Source organism: Myxine glutinosa, chromosome 6 (genome assembly GCF_964187855.1).
Source record: "Myxine glutinosa chromosome 6, kmMyxGlut1.1, whole genome shotgun sequence".
Classification (NCBI taxonomy): domain Eukaryota; kingdom Metazoa; phylum Chordata; class Myxini; order Myxiniformes; family Myxinidae; genus Myxine; species Myxine glutinosa.
Genome location: NC_136266.1, coordinates 17,434,829 through 17,451,765, shown reverse-complemented (window position 1 = coordinate 17,451,765; position 16,937 = coordinate 17,434,829). Strand labels below are relative to the sequence as shown.

The following is a 16,937-nucleotide window of genomic DNA, read 5'->3' as shown; positions in this document are numbered from 1 at the left end:
GTATGCCGTACATGCCGTATCATCATGTAGCGTGTGCCGTACATGACGTATCATATAGCGTGTGTCGTATCATTATACAGTGTGTGCTGTACCTGCCTTAGCATAATGTAGTGTTGAAGGAGCTGTGCTCCCACGTAGTCGGAAGAATGGACGCGACAAAAAGCTGGAATTCGTCCGAGTTTCTTTATTGTCACAAAACAACTCGGGTACTCTGAAAAGCCCGTTTATCGGGCAGCAATATATATACACACATTATCCCGGAGCGTTTGCCCGGGAAAGGCGAGAGGGGGCATGCCCGGGCGTCCCGGACGCGGCCTGGCAAGTCGAGAGCGGGCGTGGTCGGGCGTGCCCGGGCGTCCCGGCCGAGGCCTGGCAAGTTGAGCGCGGGCCTGCCTGGGCGTCCTGGACGAGCCCGGCATGGTGATTGCTCCGCGTCCTTGGTAGGTGCAAGGCGGTTGTGTAAACCCAGCGGTAGCCGCTACAGTGTGTCCCTTACCTGCCGTATCATCATATAGCGTGTCCCGTACCTGCCGTATCATCATATAGCGTGCCCCGTACCTGCCATATCATCATATACTTATACTTATAACGTGTCCCGTACTTACCGTATCATCATATACTTATAGCGTGTCCCGTACCTACCGTATCATCATATAGCGTGTCCCGTACCTGCCGTATCATCATATAGCGTGTCCCGTACCTGCCGTATCATCATATAGCGTGTCCCGTACCTGCCGTATAATCATATAGCGTGCCTCGTACCTGCCGTATAATCATATAGCGTGCCTCGTACCTGCCGTATAATCATATAGCGTGTCCCGTACCTGCCGTATCATCATATAGCGTGTCCTGTACCTGTCGTATAATCATATAGCGTGTCCCGTACCTGCCGTATCATCATATAGCGTGTCCCGTACCTGCCGTATCATCATATAGCGTGTCCCGTACCTGCCGTATCATCATATAGCGTGTCCCGTACCTGCCGTATCATCATATAGCGAGTCCCGTACCTGCCGTATCATCATATAGCGTGTCCCTTACCTTCCGTATCATCATATAGCGTGTCCCGTACCTGCCGTATCATCATATAGTGTGTCCCGTACCTGCCGTATCATCATAGAGCGTGTCCCGTACCTGCCGTATCATCATATAGCGTGTCCCGTACCTGGCGTATCATTGAAGGAGCTGCGCTCCAACGCGAGTCGAAAGAATTGACGCGACCAAAGACGGAATTCGTCCGAGTTGCTTTATTGAAACAAAACAGCTCAGGTATTCTGACAAGCCCGTTTATCGGGCAGCAATATATATACACATTTATGCCGGGGCGTTTGCCCGGGAAAACCGAGACCGGGCATGCCCGGGTGTCAAGGGCGAGTCCTGGAAAGGCGAGTCTGGACATGCCCAGGCGTCCTGGACGCGGCCTGGCAAGTCGAGGCTGGGCGTGCCCGAGCGCTCTGGGCGAGCCCTGGAAAGGCGAGAGCGGGCATGCCCGGACGCTCTGGGCGAGTCTGGACATGCCCGGGCATCCTGGACGCGGCCTGGCAAGTCGAGGCTGGGCGTGCCCGGGCGCTCTGGACGAGCCCTGGAAAGGCGAGAGCGGGCATGCCCGGGAAAGACGAGACCGGGTGTGCCCGGGAGGTTCGGGCGTGCCCGGGAACAGCGAGTCCGGGCATGCCCAGGAGAGGCGCGTCTGGGCCCGTCCGGACGAGCCCGGCATGGCGATCGCGCCCTGGCCGCGTCCTGGCAGGTGCAAGGCGATCGTGTACATTCAGCGGGAACCGCTACACACGCCCCTCCAGAATCGACCTGCACCGGCAGGGTCAACTTAAGGGGGGTCCGGATGACCTGGCCGAAGCGACCCCTGGAGGGTCGTGGGGGGGGGGGGGGTCCGATCCGGTGGTGGGTGGTCGAGCGGGGGGAACTGTGGACGGGGGGTGGCCTCGCCGCGGAGGAAGGGCCAACCGTGGTGGTCGGTCGACGTCCACGTGCGCCGGTTTGAGGCGGTCCACAGAGATCCGGTCCGACCGGCCGCCGACGTCGACGACGAAGGACTTGTCGCCCCGTCGCAGGACCCGGAAGGGCCCATCATACGGCGGCCGGAGTGGCCCCCGGTGCGCGTCATGACGCACAAAGACGTACTCCGCTGTGCGAAGCGCCGGGGGGACGTAGGACTGGGGGCCACCGTGGCGGGACGTTGGCACGGGGGCAAATCGTCGGGCGGCCTCCTGGAGGTCCGAGCGCTGGTGTGCGGCGGACCAGGGACTGGTAGCGTCGGGCACGAACTCGCCCGGGACGCGGAGCGGCTGGCCGTAGACGAGCTCGGCGGCGGACGCCCGGAGGTCCTCCTTGGGGGCCGTGCGGAGGCCCAAAAGGACCCACAGCAGCCGGTCGGTCCAACCGTCGTCCTGAAGGCCGGCCATGAGTGCGGCCTTCATGGAGCGGTGAAACCGCTCGCACAACCCGTTGGCTTGGGGGTGGTAGGCCGTGGTGCGGTGCAGCGTGACCCCCAACGAGCGGGCGACCGCACCCCAAAGTTCGGACGTGAACTGTGGGCCGCGGTCGGACGAGATGTCCGCCGGTGCGCCGAAGCACGCGACCCAGGCCAGGTGGCGATGAACGCCTGCGCCACGTCGGCGGTGGTGGTGGAGGTGAGGGGCACGGCCTCCGGCCACCTGGTGGTCCTGTCCACCATGGTGAGCAGGTGGGTGAACCCCCGCGATGGGGGCAGGGGACCCACCAGGTCCACGTGGACGTGGTCGAAACGCCGTGTAGGCACGGTGAAAGGTGCTAGCGGGGCCTGGGTGTGGCGGTGGACCTTGGCCCGCTGGCAGGCCGTGCAGGCATTGGCCCAGTCGCGGACGTTCCGTCGAAGGCCGTGCCAGACGAAACGCGCCGACACCAGCTTCTGAGAAGCTTTCCGGCCCAGGTGAGAAAGGCCGTGGATGGAGGCGAAGATGCGGCGCTGCCAGGAAATGGGCACGATGGGGCGAGGCTGGCCCTGGGACACGTCGCAGAGCAGGACGGTGCCCGCGAAGGGGATGTCGGCCAGGCGGAGGCCCGTGTCCGCCGCCCGGAGGGCCTGCACCGAGGTGTCGGTGGTCTGGTCGGCCGCCATGAGCGCGAAGTCCACGCCGAGGTGGACCGCGTTCGCGCTGGCCCGAGAAAGACAGTTGGCCACGGCGTTGTCTTTGCCGGCGACGTGCCGGATGTCCGTGGTGAATTCCGACACGGCGGAGAGGTGGCGCTGCTGGTGGGCCGAAAACGGCTCCGTGACTTTGGCCATCGCGTAGACCAACGGCTTGTGGTCGACGAAAGCCGTGAACGGGCGGCCCTCCAGGAGGTGTCGGAAATGGCGAACGGCCAGGAATAGACCGAGCAGCTCGCGGTCGAACGTGCTGTATTTTAACTCGTTCGGCCGGAGTTGCTGGCTGAAAAAAGCGAGTGGCTGCGAAACCCCGTCCACCCATTGTTCATGGACGGCGCCCACCGCGTAGTTGGAGGCGTCCGTTGTGAGGGCGATGGGCGCGTTGAGCACCGGGTGAGCCAGCAGCGTTGCGTCGGCGAGAGCCCGTTTTGCGCTCGCGAAGGCCGCCTCCATGGCCGCGGACCAAACGATGTCATGCTTGGCCGGCTTGCCCCGGAGGGCCTCGTAAAGGGGCCGCATGAGCTGAGCAGCGCGGGGCACGAATCGGTGATAAAAATTCACCATGCCGAGGAACTCTTGTAGGGCCTTGATGGAATGGGGACGCGGGAACGTGGTGATGGCCTCGACCTTGGTCGGCAGCGGCACGGCCCCGGTCTTGGTGATGCGGTGGCCCAAAAAGTCAACGGTCGTCGTGCCGAAGTGGCATTTGGCCGGGTTGACAATTAAGCCGTGCTCGCTGAGGCGACCGAACAGTGTTCGGAGGTGGAGGAGGTGCTCGGCGCGGGACGTGCTGGCGACGAGGGTGTCGTCCAGATAGACGAAAAGAAATGGCAGGTCGCGCAGCACGCCGTCCATTAAGCGCTGGAACGCCTGGGCCGCGTTCGAGGCCAAACGGCATCCTCAAAAATTCGAACAGGCCAAACGGCGTGATGACGGCCGTGTTCGGGACGTCGGCCGCCCGGACAGGTACCTGGTGGTATCCCCGTATCAGGTCAATTTTGGAAAATATGACCCGTCCCGCCAAACGGGCGGAAAAGTCCCGGATGTGCAGGATCGGGTACCTGTCGGGGGTGGTAGCGTCGTTGAGGCGGCGGTAGTCGCCACACGGGCGCCATCCGCCCCCCGGCTTTGGCACGATGTGCAGTGGTGAGGCCCACGCGCTATTGGAGCGCCGCACGATGCCGAGGTGCTCCAACGCGTTGAACTCGGCCTTTGCCACGGCGAGCTTGGCCGGGTCGAGGCGACGGGCCCTGGCGTAGACCGGCGGGCCCGTAGTGGGTATGTGGTGCTCGATCCCATGCCGCACTGCGACGGCCGAAAACGTCGGCCGCGTGAGGGCCGGGAATTCCGCGAGCAGGCGAGCGAACTCGTTCGCCGTCGGGAGGGCGCACGCCAGTTCGGTCGGCGCGGAGCTGCTCATCGTGCACGCCAGGGAGCTGAAGGTCTCGGCGTTGACAAGGCGACGTCGTTTGACGTCGACCAGCAGCCCGTGCGCGCAGAGGAAGTCGGCGCCCAGCAAAGACATGGCGATGCAGGCGGTCACAAAGGTCCACTGAAAGCGCTGGCTGCCGAAGCAGAGGGTGACGCCGCGCGGGCCGAAAATGCGTATGGCCGAGCCATTAGCAGCGACCAAAGAGGGGCCGCAAACGGCGTCCCGCCTGTCCTGCTCGGAGGCGGGTATGACGCTCAGTTGGGCGCCGGTGTCACAAAGGAAACGCCGCCCGGACGCTTTGTCCCGAATAAAAAGCAAGTTGCCCGAGTGGCCGGCGCTCATGGCTGGGAATGAACGCCGGCCCGGCCGTTTCCCGACTTGCCGAAAGTGCACGGGGATCGGCACGTCTGAGCCTTGTGTCCGAACCTGGCGTGGTAATAACACCACGCCTGGTCAGGTGGAGGCCCCGGCCGTCGTGTCGGAAGCGGTCGGCACGGCGTGGCGGCCGCCAGTTGCACTGGCAGTTTGGCCTCCAACCGCGCAGGGCGCTCGGGCGTCGCCTCGGACGGTGGCAGGCTCCAGGTAGCCGCGCCGATGTGTTGGCCCGCCGAGGAGATCTTATCGGCTTCCCTGGCGAGGGCGCGGGGATCGGTGATCGACGTGCCAGCCAGGGCGAGGCGTACCGGGTGAGGCAGCTGGCGAAGGAACAGCTCGCGGAACAGAAAATCCGAAGAGTGCTCACCGAGCAACGAGAGCATATAGTCCATGCGCTCGGACGGGCGCGTGTCGCTGAGCTCGGGCAGGTCGAGCAGGCGCCGTGCGCGTGCCGCCGGTGAGAGGGCGAAAGCGTCGAGGAGGAGCGTCTTCAGTGCGCCATACTTGTCAGCAGCCGGCGGGTGCTCGAGGAGGCTCAGGGCGCGGGCCGCGGTGGCGGACCCGAGCGCTGCCACGACGTGGTGGAAGCAGGTGTCGTCCGCGGTGATGCCTCGCAGGGCGAACCGGGAGTCCGCCTGGGCGAACCAAACAGCCGCGTGAGCCTCCCAGAAGGTAGGCAGTTTAAGAGTCACTGCCGTGTCCATGTCGGTAGGTCACCAGTGAAGGAGCTGCGCTCCAACGCGAGTCGAAAGAATTGACGCGACCAAAGACGGAATTCATCCGAGTTGCTTTATTGAAACAAAACAGCTCAGGTATTCTGACAAGCCCGTTTATCGGGCAGCAATATATATACACATTTATGCCGGGGCGTTTGCCCGGGAAAACCGAGACCGGGCATGCCCGGGTGTCAAGGGCGAGTCCTGGAAAGGCGAGTCTGGACATGCCCGGGCGTCCTGGAGGCGGCCTGGCAAGTCGAGGCTGGGCGTGCCCGAGCGCTCTGGGCGAGCCCTGGAAAGGCGAGAGCGGGCATGCCCGGACGCTCTGGGCGAGTCCTGGAAAGGCGAGTCCGGACATGCCCGGGCGTCCTGGACGCGGCCTGGCAAGTCGAGGTTGGGCGTGCCCGGGCGCTCTGGGCGAGCCCTGGAAAGGCGAGAGCGGGCATGCCCGGGAAAGACGAGACCGGGCGTGCCCGGGAGGTTTGGGCGTGCCCGGGAACAGCGAGTCCGGGCATGCCCAGGAGAGGCGCGTCTGGGCCCGTCCGGACGAGCCCGGCATGGCGATCGCGCCCTGGCCGATCGCGCCCTGGCCGCGTCGGCCGTCGTGGCAGGTGCAAGGCGATTGTGTACATTCAGCGGGAACCGCTACATCATCATATATAGCGTGTGCTAGATCAGGAATGAATATCGTGGTTTTCTCTCACCACACGCTGAATTGCTTATTTGCTGGCTGGATGGCGTCATGACGCATGTGGATTGATTTTATATTACTATTAGTATTAGATCGCCATGAATGATATATAGTGTTCAAATATCTATATGCAAATAAAACACAGGTATACCAACAAGATAACTACGTCGTACAGGTACTTCCTTTACAGGTCGATTTATCTTTTTGAAAAAGGTTTTATGGTTTACGCAACAGCTTTGTTACAATTAAATTGGTCAATATGGAACCAATACACCGCCTAACAACTTGCGTGTCAGAACGTCAATGTCGTCAAATATCAAGTCGTCACTGAAGGCCGATGTAATTCTGTACGTGATTATAATGTACACCTGTATAATACACCCTTTATTCAGTCCAGAACCTTTAAACAAAATACGGATTGCATCCAATGAAAGCGACAAAATCAAGGATCTCCGCCAAACGTAGCAGGAAGAGCAGTCAGGAACGAGCGTTAATAATGGCCGATTATGAAGTGCGCAGCAGCGTACCTCGTAAAGCGCAATGTAAGCCACCAATACCGCTGTATAACTCCAAAACACGCAATGGAGCCATGGCCCGCCGACGGACGAATGCTCGGACGGCATCACAGGTGTACAAGGTTTTCAGATCCCACTCGTCCATATAAAAAAGGAGTAAAACAACCATGGAATAAACTTTTCACGATTGTTAAACGTTCAGCGAGATGTGACTTTGCTGGTATTGATCATACGTATAAATCAAAGATCGCAGAGCGGAGCAAGATAGGCCACTCGTGCGCAACCGCGTCCGATTCGGTGAAGTACGCAACGGAGCAGAACGGCGGCCATGTTAGCAAGCAGCGGAATTCGGGCTGCTTCACTGGAAGATTTACTTCACTAGAAAAAAAAGAAAACTTATGTATCATTGGCAAATGTACTTTTAAACGCTTGTCTGCAATGATTTTTCACACGTTTTACAGGTGGAAATTAAACTTACAGTGCCCATGCCGACCATTGCATCTCAGGACAATTTACGAAAAGATATGAATAAATTATTTTCAATTATTCGCACTACATTAAGTCGGTATTAGATGCACAGATGTCCATGCATTGAAACATTTCAGTGTTCATAGACATTTCAATGTCTTGCACAATTTTTAATCCGATCCCAACAATGTACTTGTATGTGATGCATCATGACCTTCTTTGTCCTTCTCTCCTGACAAGGTGGAGAAGTTTCTGTCAAGTCTCGACTCTGATTCTGTAACTGGACCAGACGGCATCAGCCCACGGGTCCTAAAATCCTGCTCTGCCGCTCTATCTCACCCTCTCTCTGTTCTTTTCACCCTATCCTTTGCTCAAGGTCATCTGCCAGCATCCTGGAAATCAGCAAACATTACCGCTTTACACAAAAAAGGTGCAAAAAGAGATCCTTGCAACTACAGACCAATCAGCCTGCTCCCAATTATCAGCAAAGTCATGGAATCCATCATTGCTTCGGATATGAAATCTTTCCTCTTCTCCAATGGCTTGATCTCTGATCATCAATTTGGTTTCAGACCAGGTCACTCTACTCTGGACATGCTGCTTCTGCTGTCTAAACAATGGATGGAGGTCCTCAATGCCAAACAGGAAATTAGAGCAGTCTCCCTTGACATATCACGTGCCTTCGACACGGTCTGGCACCCCGCTCTGCTCACCAAACTCTCCTCTTTTGGTATCCATGGAAATCTCCACGCATGGCTGGCGGACTTCCTCTCTAGTCGTAGTCAACGTGTGGCCCTGAATGGATTTCTCTCATCTCCTCTTCTTGTTCAGGCTGGAGTTCCCCAAGGCAGTGTTCTGGGCCCTGTGCTTTTTCTGGTCTTCATCAATGATCTCTCCGCTCCGCTCTACGATCTTTGGTATAAATCACTACTGCGAATACACCGCCGTGGCCGACAAGCAGGTGCACGTGGACAAACTGTACAAGGAACGAGAGTGCACAACGTCTCAGTGACAGAAATGTGCTCGTTTCATTCAATCAGATACTCATATTTAATAAACAGGAAAATAATTAGATTTTCAGGTGTAAGTGTGTGTGAGTGTGTGTGAGTGTGTCCATGTTTTGCCTTCAAAAATCCAATGAAAAAGCATTCGAGTTTGTCAAAACGGATTCAAGACATTGCAACATAATTCGCATCTTCAGCAAGACGATGCAAACACAATCATCATGAACGGTTCATGATTAATGAGGACATCGTGTCGTGTAAGCTGTTGTCCCATGGCCTAACATTCACTCGTGGGCACGATAAATAATGCTTCTACTATAAATGGATAAGGTGTATGTGTGTGTGTGTGTGTGTGTGTGTGTGTGTGTGTGTGTCTGTCCGTCTGTCTGTCTGTCTGTGTGTGTGTCTCTGTGTGTGTCTCTCTGTGTGTGTGTGTGTGTGTGTGTGTGTCGGTGTGTCTGTGTATCGGTGTGTGTGTGTGTGTGTGTGTGTGTGTGTGTGTGTTTGCATGCGTGTGTCGGTGTGTGTGTGTGTGTGTGTCGGTGTGTCTGTGTGTGCGTGTGTGGCGGTGCGTGTCTGTCGGTGTGTCTGTGTGTGTTTGTCGGTGTGTGTGTGTGTGTCCGTGTATGTGTGTGTGTCTGTGCGTTTGTGTGCGTGTGTCGATGTGTCTGTGTGTCTGTGTGTCTGTGTGTGTGTCTGTGTGTGTGTCTGTGCGTTTGTGTGCGTGTGTCGATGTGTCTGTCTGTGTGTGTGTGTGTGTGTGTGTGTGTGTGTCTGTGTGTGTGTGTGTCTGTGTGTGTGTCGGTGTGTCTGTGCATGTGTGTATCGGTGTGTGTGTGTGTGTGTTTGCATGCGTGTGTCGGTGTGTCTGTGTGTGCGTGTGTGGCGGTGCGTGTCTGTCGGTGTGTCTGTGTGTGTTTGTCGGTGTGTGTGTGTGTGTCTGTGTATGTGTGTGTGTCTGTGCGTTTGTGTGCGTGTGTCGATGTGTCTGTGTGTCTGTGTGTGCGTGTGTGTCGGTGTCTGTGTGTGTGTCGGTGTCTGTGTGTCGGTGTGTGTGTGTCTGTGCGTGTGTGTGTCGGTGCGTGTCTGTGTCGGTGTGTGTGTGTGTTTGTCGGTGTGTGTGTGTGTGTGTTTCTGTATGTCGTATATGGCGTATAATAAATCTGTGACCCAAAAGTCCATGAGGACCCAAACGACACAGATGATCCAAAAGTCCCCGAGGACCCAAAAGACCCCCGAGTCCGGCAGGCAGGTGTGCTACTGGGCAGCAAAGAGCAATGAAAATTTGCCCCTTTTGTATGCAAACGCAAAGGCCATTGTGAGTTGGTGCCCTCATCAAATTTTCAATTCCCGATTTGATCTAGTTCAGCAGAGGACTTGGAAAACGGCCTTAATTGTTGCTTATACCGACCTCGGCTTGAAGACCAGGTTTGGTACAACACTGTGGCATGAATGAACTAGACCGTTGATAGAACACCTTACCCCTAGCCAGGTGGCGAACACCGATTATTATGGTGAATCGTTCACATTGTCATACAAGCATGAAATCTGGCAGTTATGCTCTTGTACACATACTCTTTAAATCAAGTCGACTGGCCAACTCAAACATTCAACATGGCGGCCATTTCGAATAAGTTAAATTGAAATTTTAAACTTCCTTCTATGGATAATATGTAGTTCTGTGATTTTGTATTGATACCCACTCTAACAACCTAATGTTTTGTACTGTGTTTGTGTGTGTATGTATATATATACACACACACACACACACACACACACACACACACACACACACACACACACACACACACACACACACACACACACACACACACACAGTATATACAAAGGAATTTAGATTTTTATATCCAAACAAATTAAAGTGATTCAACAAAGCAGAGAAGTAGTTAATAAGTCGAGGAGATTTACACAAAGCCTTCAATCTTGAAGTTTCAAACAAAATAAAAACACATTCACAACACAAAAAGGAATCGAGAGCGAGCTTTAGGCCTCAGCTTTAGGCTTTAGGCGAGCTTTAGGCCTCAGCTTTGTTGCTCGAGTGAATTTTGAAGATATTTTGGAGATGTGAGCCTTAAAGTTTGTCAGATTGCTTTCTGTCTTGCCTGATGATCAACGGATGCGCATTTGTCGTGATTCTTGTGGATGTGGAATGCCCCCAAGTGCCCTCGGTCTGGTTTTCCATTCACGATGACAAAGCAAGCTCCTCAAATCAGCCACTGCCTTTCTACAGGCCTCGGTGTACCAGGGCCTAGCGGGTGGGCATAGTCAATATCAGATACGGAGGAGATCTCAATCTTCTATGAGCCTCGCTTTTGTATTCCAAAAATAAATAAATAAATGAATACATTTTTTCTCATGAGATGGTTTGCAGTCCCTGCCAGGTAGTCGGAGCGAATGACCAGATTCGGTAACGCCTCGAACAACAACTACAGAGATTTGAACATTTACAAGAACATGGCTGTTGTTAGCAAACGGATTATGGACTGGGATTAAATTCTGAATCCAGCCTGCTGGTTGCATCGCCCCCGAGATAGGGCCTTGCCTCTGATGCAGTGCCCCTGCACATTAGGGCGTGATTTTGGAATTTGGCCATGGTACCGGCAATGGTGGCCGGCTCTGGGCAGAGCCTTGCATGTGAAATACTAGCAAACGGTTTATAGTTAGGCCATGATTCAAACCCAGGCTAGACAGCTCAGATTTGAGTGTGCGCACCTTTAAGGTATCCTGCCAACTACATGAACATGGCCAGAAGAGTCAAGTGGGGGCAGCAGGGGAGTATGAGATGTGGGATGAAATGTTGAGAGCATTCCCAGTTCCAGGAGGGATGAAAGGCCATGAGCAGAGATCCAGATTGGGAAGTGAATGCAATTGGTCAGTTCCATGGAATGGCGGTAGGCCTTAGCTACAAATTGCATGGATACTGTAGAGCAAATTCCCAGGCAACAAGCAAGCATGGCGACAGTTGTAACAACTACAGGTGATGGCTAGATAGCTGAGAATGGTGGCTATTAATGGGTCCACGTTAGCACAAAGAGGAGTGCATATGAGGTCGTCATCGTCAGGTGGCTGGTACATCATGCAGACAAGAAGTAACCGGGTTTTGAGACATATTCCGGAGGATTAGGAGGGGTTATAATACAGAACATCATGGGCACTGGGGAATGGAAATCTTGACATAAGCAGCAATCCCATCACTGTGGCCAAAGTCTGATAAAAACCAGACCGACCGAGGGCGTGGTTCGATCGGAGACAACCGAGCTCGCACACCTTTGTACATTACTCTCGCTCAATCTCACTGATGTTGGGTCGATTCGACATGGCTTCCCAGTGGAAAATATGTGCACTCATGCGTTGGAGTAGCGACGGAGCCAAGATGAACTCGAGCATGGCCTCCAGAAATGATGTACAGTGCATTCAGAAAGTATTCAGACCCCTTCACTTTTTTCACATTTTGTTATGTTGCAGCCTTATGCTGAAATCGTTTAAATTCATTTTTTCCCACATCAATCTTCACTCAATACCCCATAATGACAAAGAGAAAACAGGATTCTAGAAAGTTTTGCAAATTTATTAAAAAGAAAAAACTGAAATATCACATTTACATAAGTATTCATACCCTTTGCTATGACACTTGAAATTTAGCTCAGGTGCCTCCCATTTCTCTTAATCATCTTTGAGATGTTTCTACACCTTGATTGAAGTCCACCTGTGGTAAATTCAATTGATTGGACATGATTTGGAAAGGCACACACACCTGTCTATATAAGGTCTCACAGCTGACAATGCATATCAGAGCAAAAACCAAGCCATGAGGTCGAAGGAACTGCCTGCAGAGCTCAGAGACAGGATTGTGTCGAGCAAAGGGTCTGAATACTTATGTCAATGTGATATTTCAGTTTTTTCTTTTTAATAAATTTGCAAAACTTTCTAAAATCCTGTTTTCTCTTTGTCGTTATGGGGTATTAAGTGTAGATTGATGAGAGAAAAAATGAATTTAAACGATTTCAGCATAAGGCTGCAACATAACAAAATGTGAAAAAAGTGAAGGGTCTGAATACTTTCTGAATGCACTGTATATCGACTATATCAGGCATGTCATACATCGACTATATCAGGAATGTCATACCTCGACTATATCAGGAATGTCATATATCGACTATATCAGGAATGTCATATATCGACTATATCAGGAATATCATATATCGACGACATCAGGAATATCATATATCGATTATATCAGGAATATCATATATCGATTATATCAGGAATATAAAATATCGACTATATCAGGAATATCATATATCGACTATATCGGGAATATCATATATCGACTACATCAGGAATATCATATTTCGACTACATCAGGGATATCATATATGACTAAATCAGGAATATCATATATCGACTATATCAGGAATATCATATATCGACTATATCAGGAATATCATATATCGACTATATCAGGAATATCATATATCGACTATATCAGGAATATCATATATCGACTATATCAGGAATATCATATGTCGACTACATCAGGAATATCATATATCGACTAAATCAGGAATGTCATATATCGACTATATCAGGAATATTCTGTATCGACTATATCAGGAATGTCACATATCGACTAAATCAGGAATGTCATATATCGACTAAATCAGGAACATCATATATCGACTACATCAGGAATATCATATATCGACTACATCAGGAATATCATATATCGACTATATCAGGAATGTCATGTATCGACTATATCAGGAATGTCATATATCGACTATATCAGGAATATCACATATCGACTAAATCAGGAATATCATATATCGACTATATCAGGAATGTCATATATCGACTATATCGGGAATGTCATATATCGACTATATCAGGAATATCACATATCGACTCCATCAGGAATATCATATTTCGACTACATTAGGAATATCATATTTCGACTGCATCAGGAATATCATATATCGACTATATCAGGAATATCATATATCGACTATGTCAGGAATATCATATATCGACTATATCAGGAATATCATATATCGACTAAATCAGGAATATCATATATCGACTGTATCAGGAATATCATATCGACTATATCAGGAATATCATATATCGACTGCTTCAGGAATATCATATATCGACTGCATCAGGAATATCATATATCGACTATATCAGGAATATCATATATCGACTGCATCAGGAATATCATATATCGACTATATCAGGAATGTCATATATCGACTACATCAGGAATATCATATATCGATTATATCAGGAATATCAAATATCGACTATATCAGGAATATCATATATCGACTAAATCAGGAATATCATATATCGACTGTATCAGGAATATCATATATCGACTAAATCAGGAATATCATATATCGACTGTATCAGGAATATCATATCGACTATATCAGGAATATCATATATCGACTGCTTCAGGAATATCATATATCGACTATATCAGGAATATCATATATCGACTGCATCAGGAATATCATATCGACTAAATCAGGAATATCATATATCGACTGTATCAGGAATATCATATCGACTATATCAGGAATATCATATATCGACTGCTTCAGGAATATCATATATCGACTATATCAGGAATATCATATATCGACTGCATCAGGAATATCATATATCGACTAAATCAGGAATATTATATATCGACTATATCAGGAATATTATATATCGACTGCATCAGGAATATTATATATCGACTATATCAGGAATATTATATATCGACTGCATCAGGAATATTATATATCGACTATATCAGGAATATCATATATCGACTGCTTCAGGAATATCATATATCGACTATATCAGGAATATCATATATCGACTGCATCAGGAATATCATATATCGACTATATCAGGAATATCATATATCGACTGCTTCAGGAATATCATATATCGACTAAATCAGGAATATCATATATCGACTGCATCAGGAATATCATATCGACTAAATCAGGAATATCATATATCGACTGTATCAGGAATATCATATCGACTATATCAGGAATATCATATATCGACTGCTTCAGGAATATCATATATCGACTATATCAGGAATATCATATATCGACTGCATCAGGAATATCATATCGACTATATCAGGAATATCATATATCGACTGCTTCAGGAATATCATATATCGACTATATCAGGAATATCATATATGGACTACATCAGGAATATCATATATCGACTATATCAGGAATATCATATATCGACTGCATCAGGAATATCATATATCGACTAAATCAGGAATATCATATATCGACGATATCAGGAATGTCATATATCGACTACATCAGGAATATCGTATTTCGAGTATATCAGGAATATCATATATCGACTGCATCAGGAATATCATATATCGACTATATCAGGAATATCATATATCGACTGTATCAGGAATATCATATATCGACTACATCAGGAATATCGTATTTCGACTATATCAGGAATATCATATATCGACTGCATCAGGAATATCATATATCGACTACATCAGGAATATCGTATTTCGACTATATCAGGAATATCATATATCGACTGCATCAGGAATATCATATATCGACTATATCAGGAATATCATATATCGACTATATCAGGAATATCATATATCGACTGCATCAGGAATATCATATATCGACTATATCAGGAATATCATATATCGACTATATCAGGAATATCATATATCGACTATATCAGGAATATCATATATCGACTATATCAGGAATATCATATATCGACTATATCAGGAATATCATATATCGACTATATCAGAAATATCATATATCGACTATATCAGGAATATCATATATCGACTATATCAGGAATATCATATATCGACTATATCAGGAATATCATATATCGACTATATCAGGAATATAATATATCGACTGCATCAGGAATATCATATATCGACTATATCAGGAATATCATATATCGACTATATCAGGAATATCATATATCGACTGCATCAGGAATATCATATATCGACTACATCAGGAATATCATATATCGACTATATCAGGAATATCATATATCGACTGCATCAGGAATATCATATATCGACTGCATCAGGAATATCATATATCGACTATATCAGGAATATCATATATCGACTATATCAGGAATATCATATATCGACTATATCAGGAATATCATATATCGACTGCATCAGGAATATCATATATCGACTATATCAGGGATATCATATATCGACTATATCAGGAATATCATATATCGACTGCATCAGGAATATCATATATCGACTATATCAGGAATATCATATATCGACTACATCAGGAATATCATATTTCGACTACATCAGGGATATCATATATGACTAAATCAGGAATATCATATATCGACTATATCAGGAATATCATATATCGACTATATCAGGAATATCATATATCGACTATATCAGGAATATCATATATCGACTATATCAGGAATATCATATATCGACTATATCAGGAATATCATATGTCGACTACATCAGGAATATCATATATCGACTAAATCAGGAATGTCATATATCGACTATATCAGGAATATTCTGTATCGACTATATCAGGAATGTCACATATCGACTAAATCAGGAATGTCATATATCGACTAAATCAGGAACATCATATATCGACTACATCAGGAATATCATATATCGACTACATCAGGAATATCATATATCGACTATATCAGGAATGTCATGTATCGACTATATCAGGAATGTCATATATCGACTATATCAGGAATATCACATATCGACTAAATCAGGAATATCATATATCGACTATATCAGGAATGTCATATATCGACTATATCGGGAATGTCATATATCGACTATATCAGGAATATCACATATCGACTCCATCAGGAATATCATATTTCGACTACATTAGGAATATCATATTTCGACTGCATCAGGAATATCATATATCGACTATATCAGGAATATCATATATCGACTATGTCAGGAATATCATATATCGACTATATCAGGAATATCATATATCGACTAAATCAGGAATATCATATATCGACTGTATCAGGAATATCATATCGACTATATCAGGAATATCATATATCGACTGCTTCAGGAATATCATATATCGACTGCATCAGGAATATCATATATCGACTATATCAGGAATATCATATATCGACTGCATCAGGAATATCATATATCGACTATATCAGGAATGTCATATATCGACTACATCAGGAATATCATATATCGATTATATCAGGAATATCAAATATCGACTATATCAGGAATATCATATATCGACTAAATCAGGAATATCATATATCGACTGTATCAGGAATATCATATCGACTATATCAGGAATATCATATATCGACTAAATCAGGAATATCATATATCGACTGTATCAGGAATATCATATCGACTATATCAGGAATATCATATATCGACTGCTTCAGGAATATCATATATCGACTATATCAGGAATATCATATATCGACTGCATCAGGAATATCATATCGACTAAATCAGGAAT

General features: G+C 48.3%; 1 protein-coding gene across 4 annotated transcripts in view; it reads right to left on the bottom strand.

Annotated features, from left to right (window-relative positions):
* TRDMT1 (tRNA aspartic acid methyltransferase 1) overlaps positions 1–16,937 on the bottom strand; it is a 66,337-nt gene that overhangs the window by 31,182 nt on the left and 18,218 nt on the right. Inside the window, exon 1 of one of the 4 annotated variants that reach the window (XM_078779638.1) lies at positions 6,887–7,214. The exons of 1 other annotated variant lie outside the window; for it this stretch is intronic. In XM_078779638.1, the coding sequence (XP_078635764.1) occupies positions 6,887–7,043 (157 nt within the window). In that variant the 5' untranslated portion in view covers positions 7,044–7,214. Of the gene's footprint in view, positions 1–6,886; positions 7,215–16,937 lie in introns of those variants that run through there. 2 more of the 4 variants (XM_078779641.1, XM_078779639.1) reach the window with 2 other exon arrangements.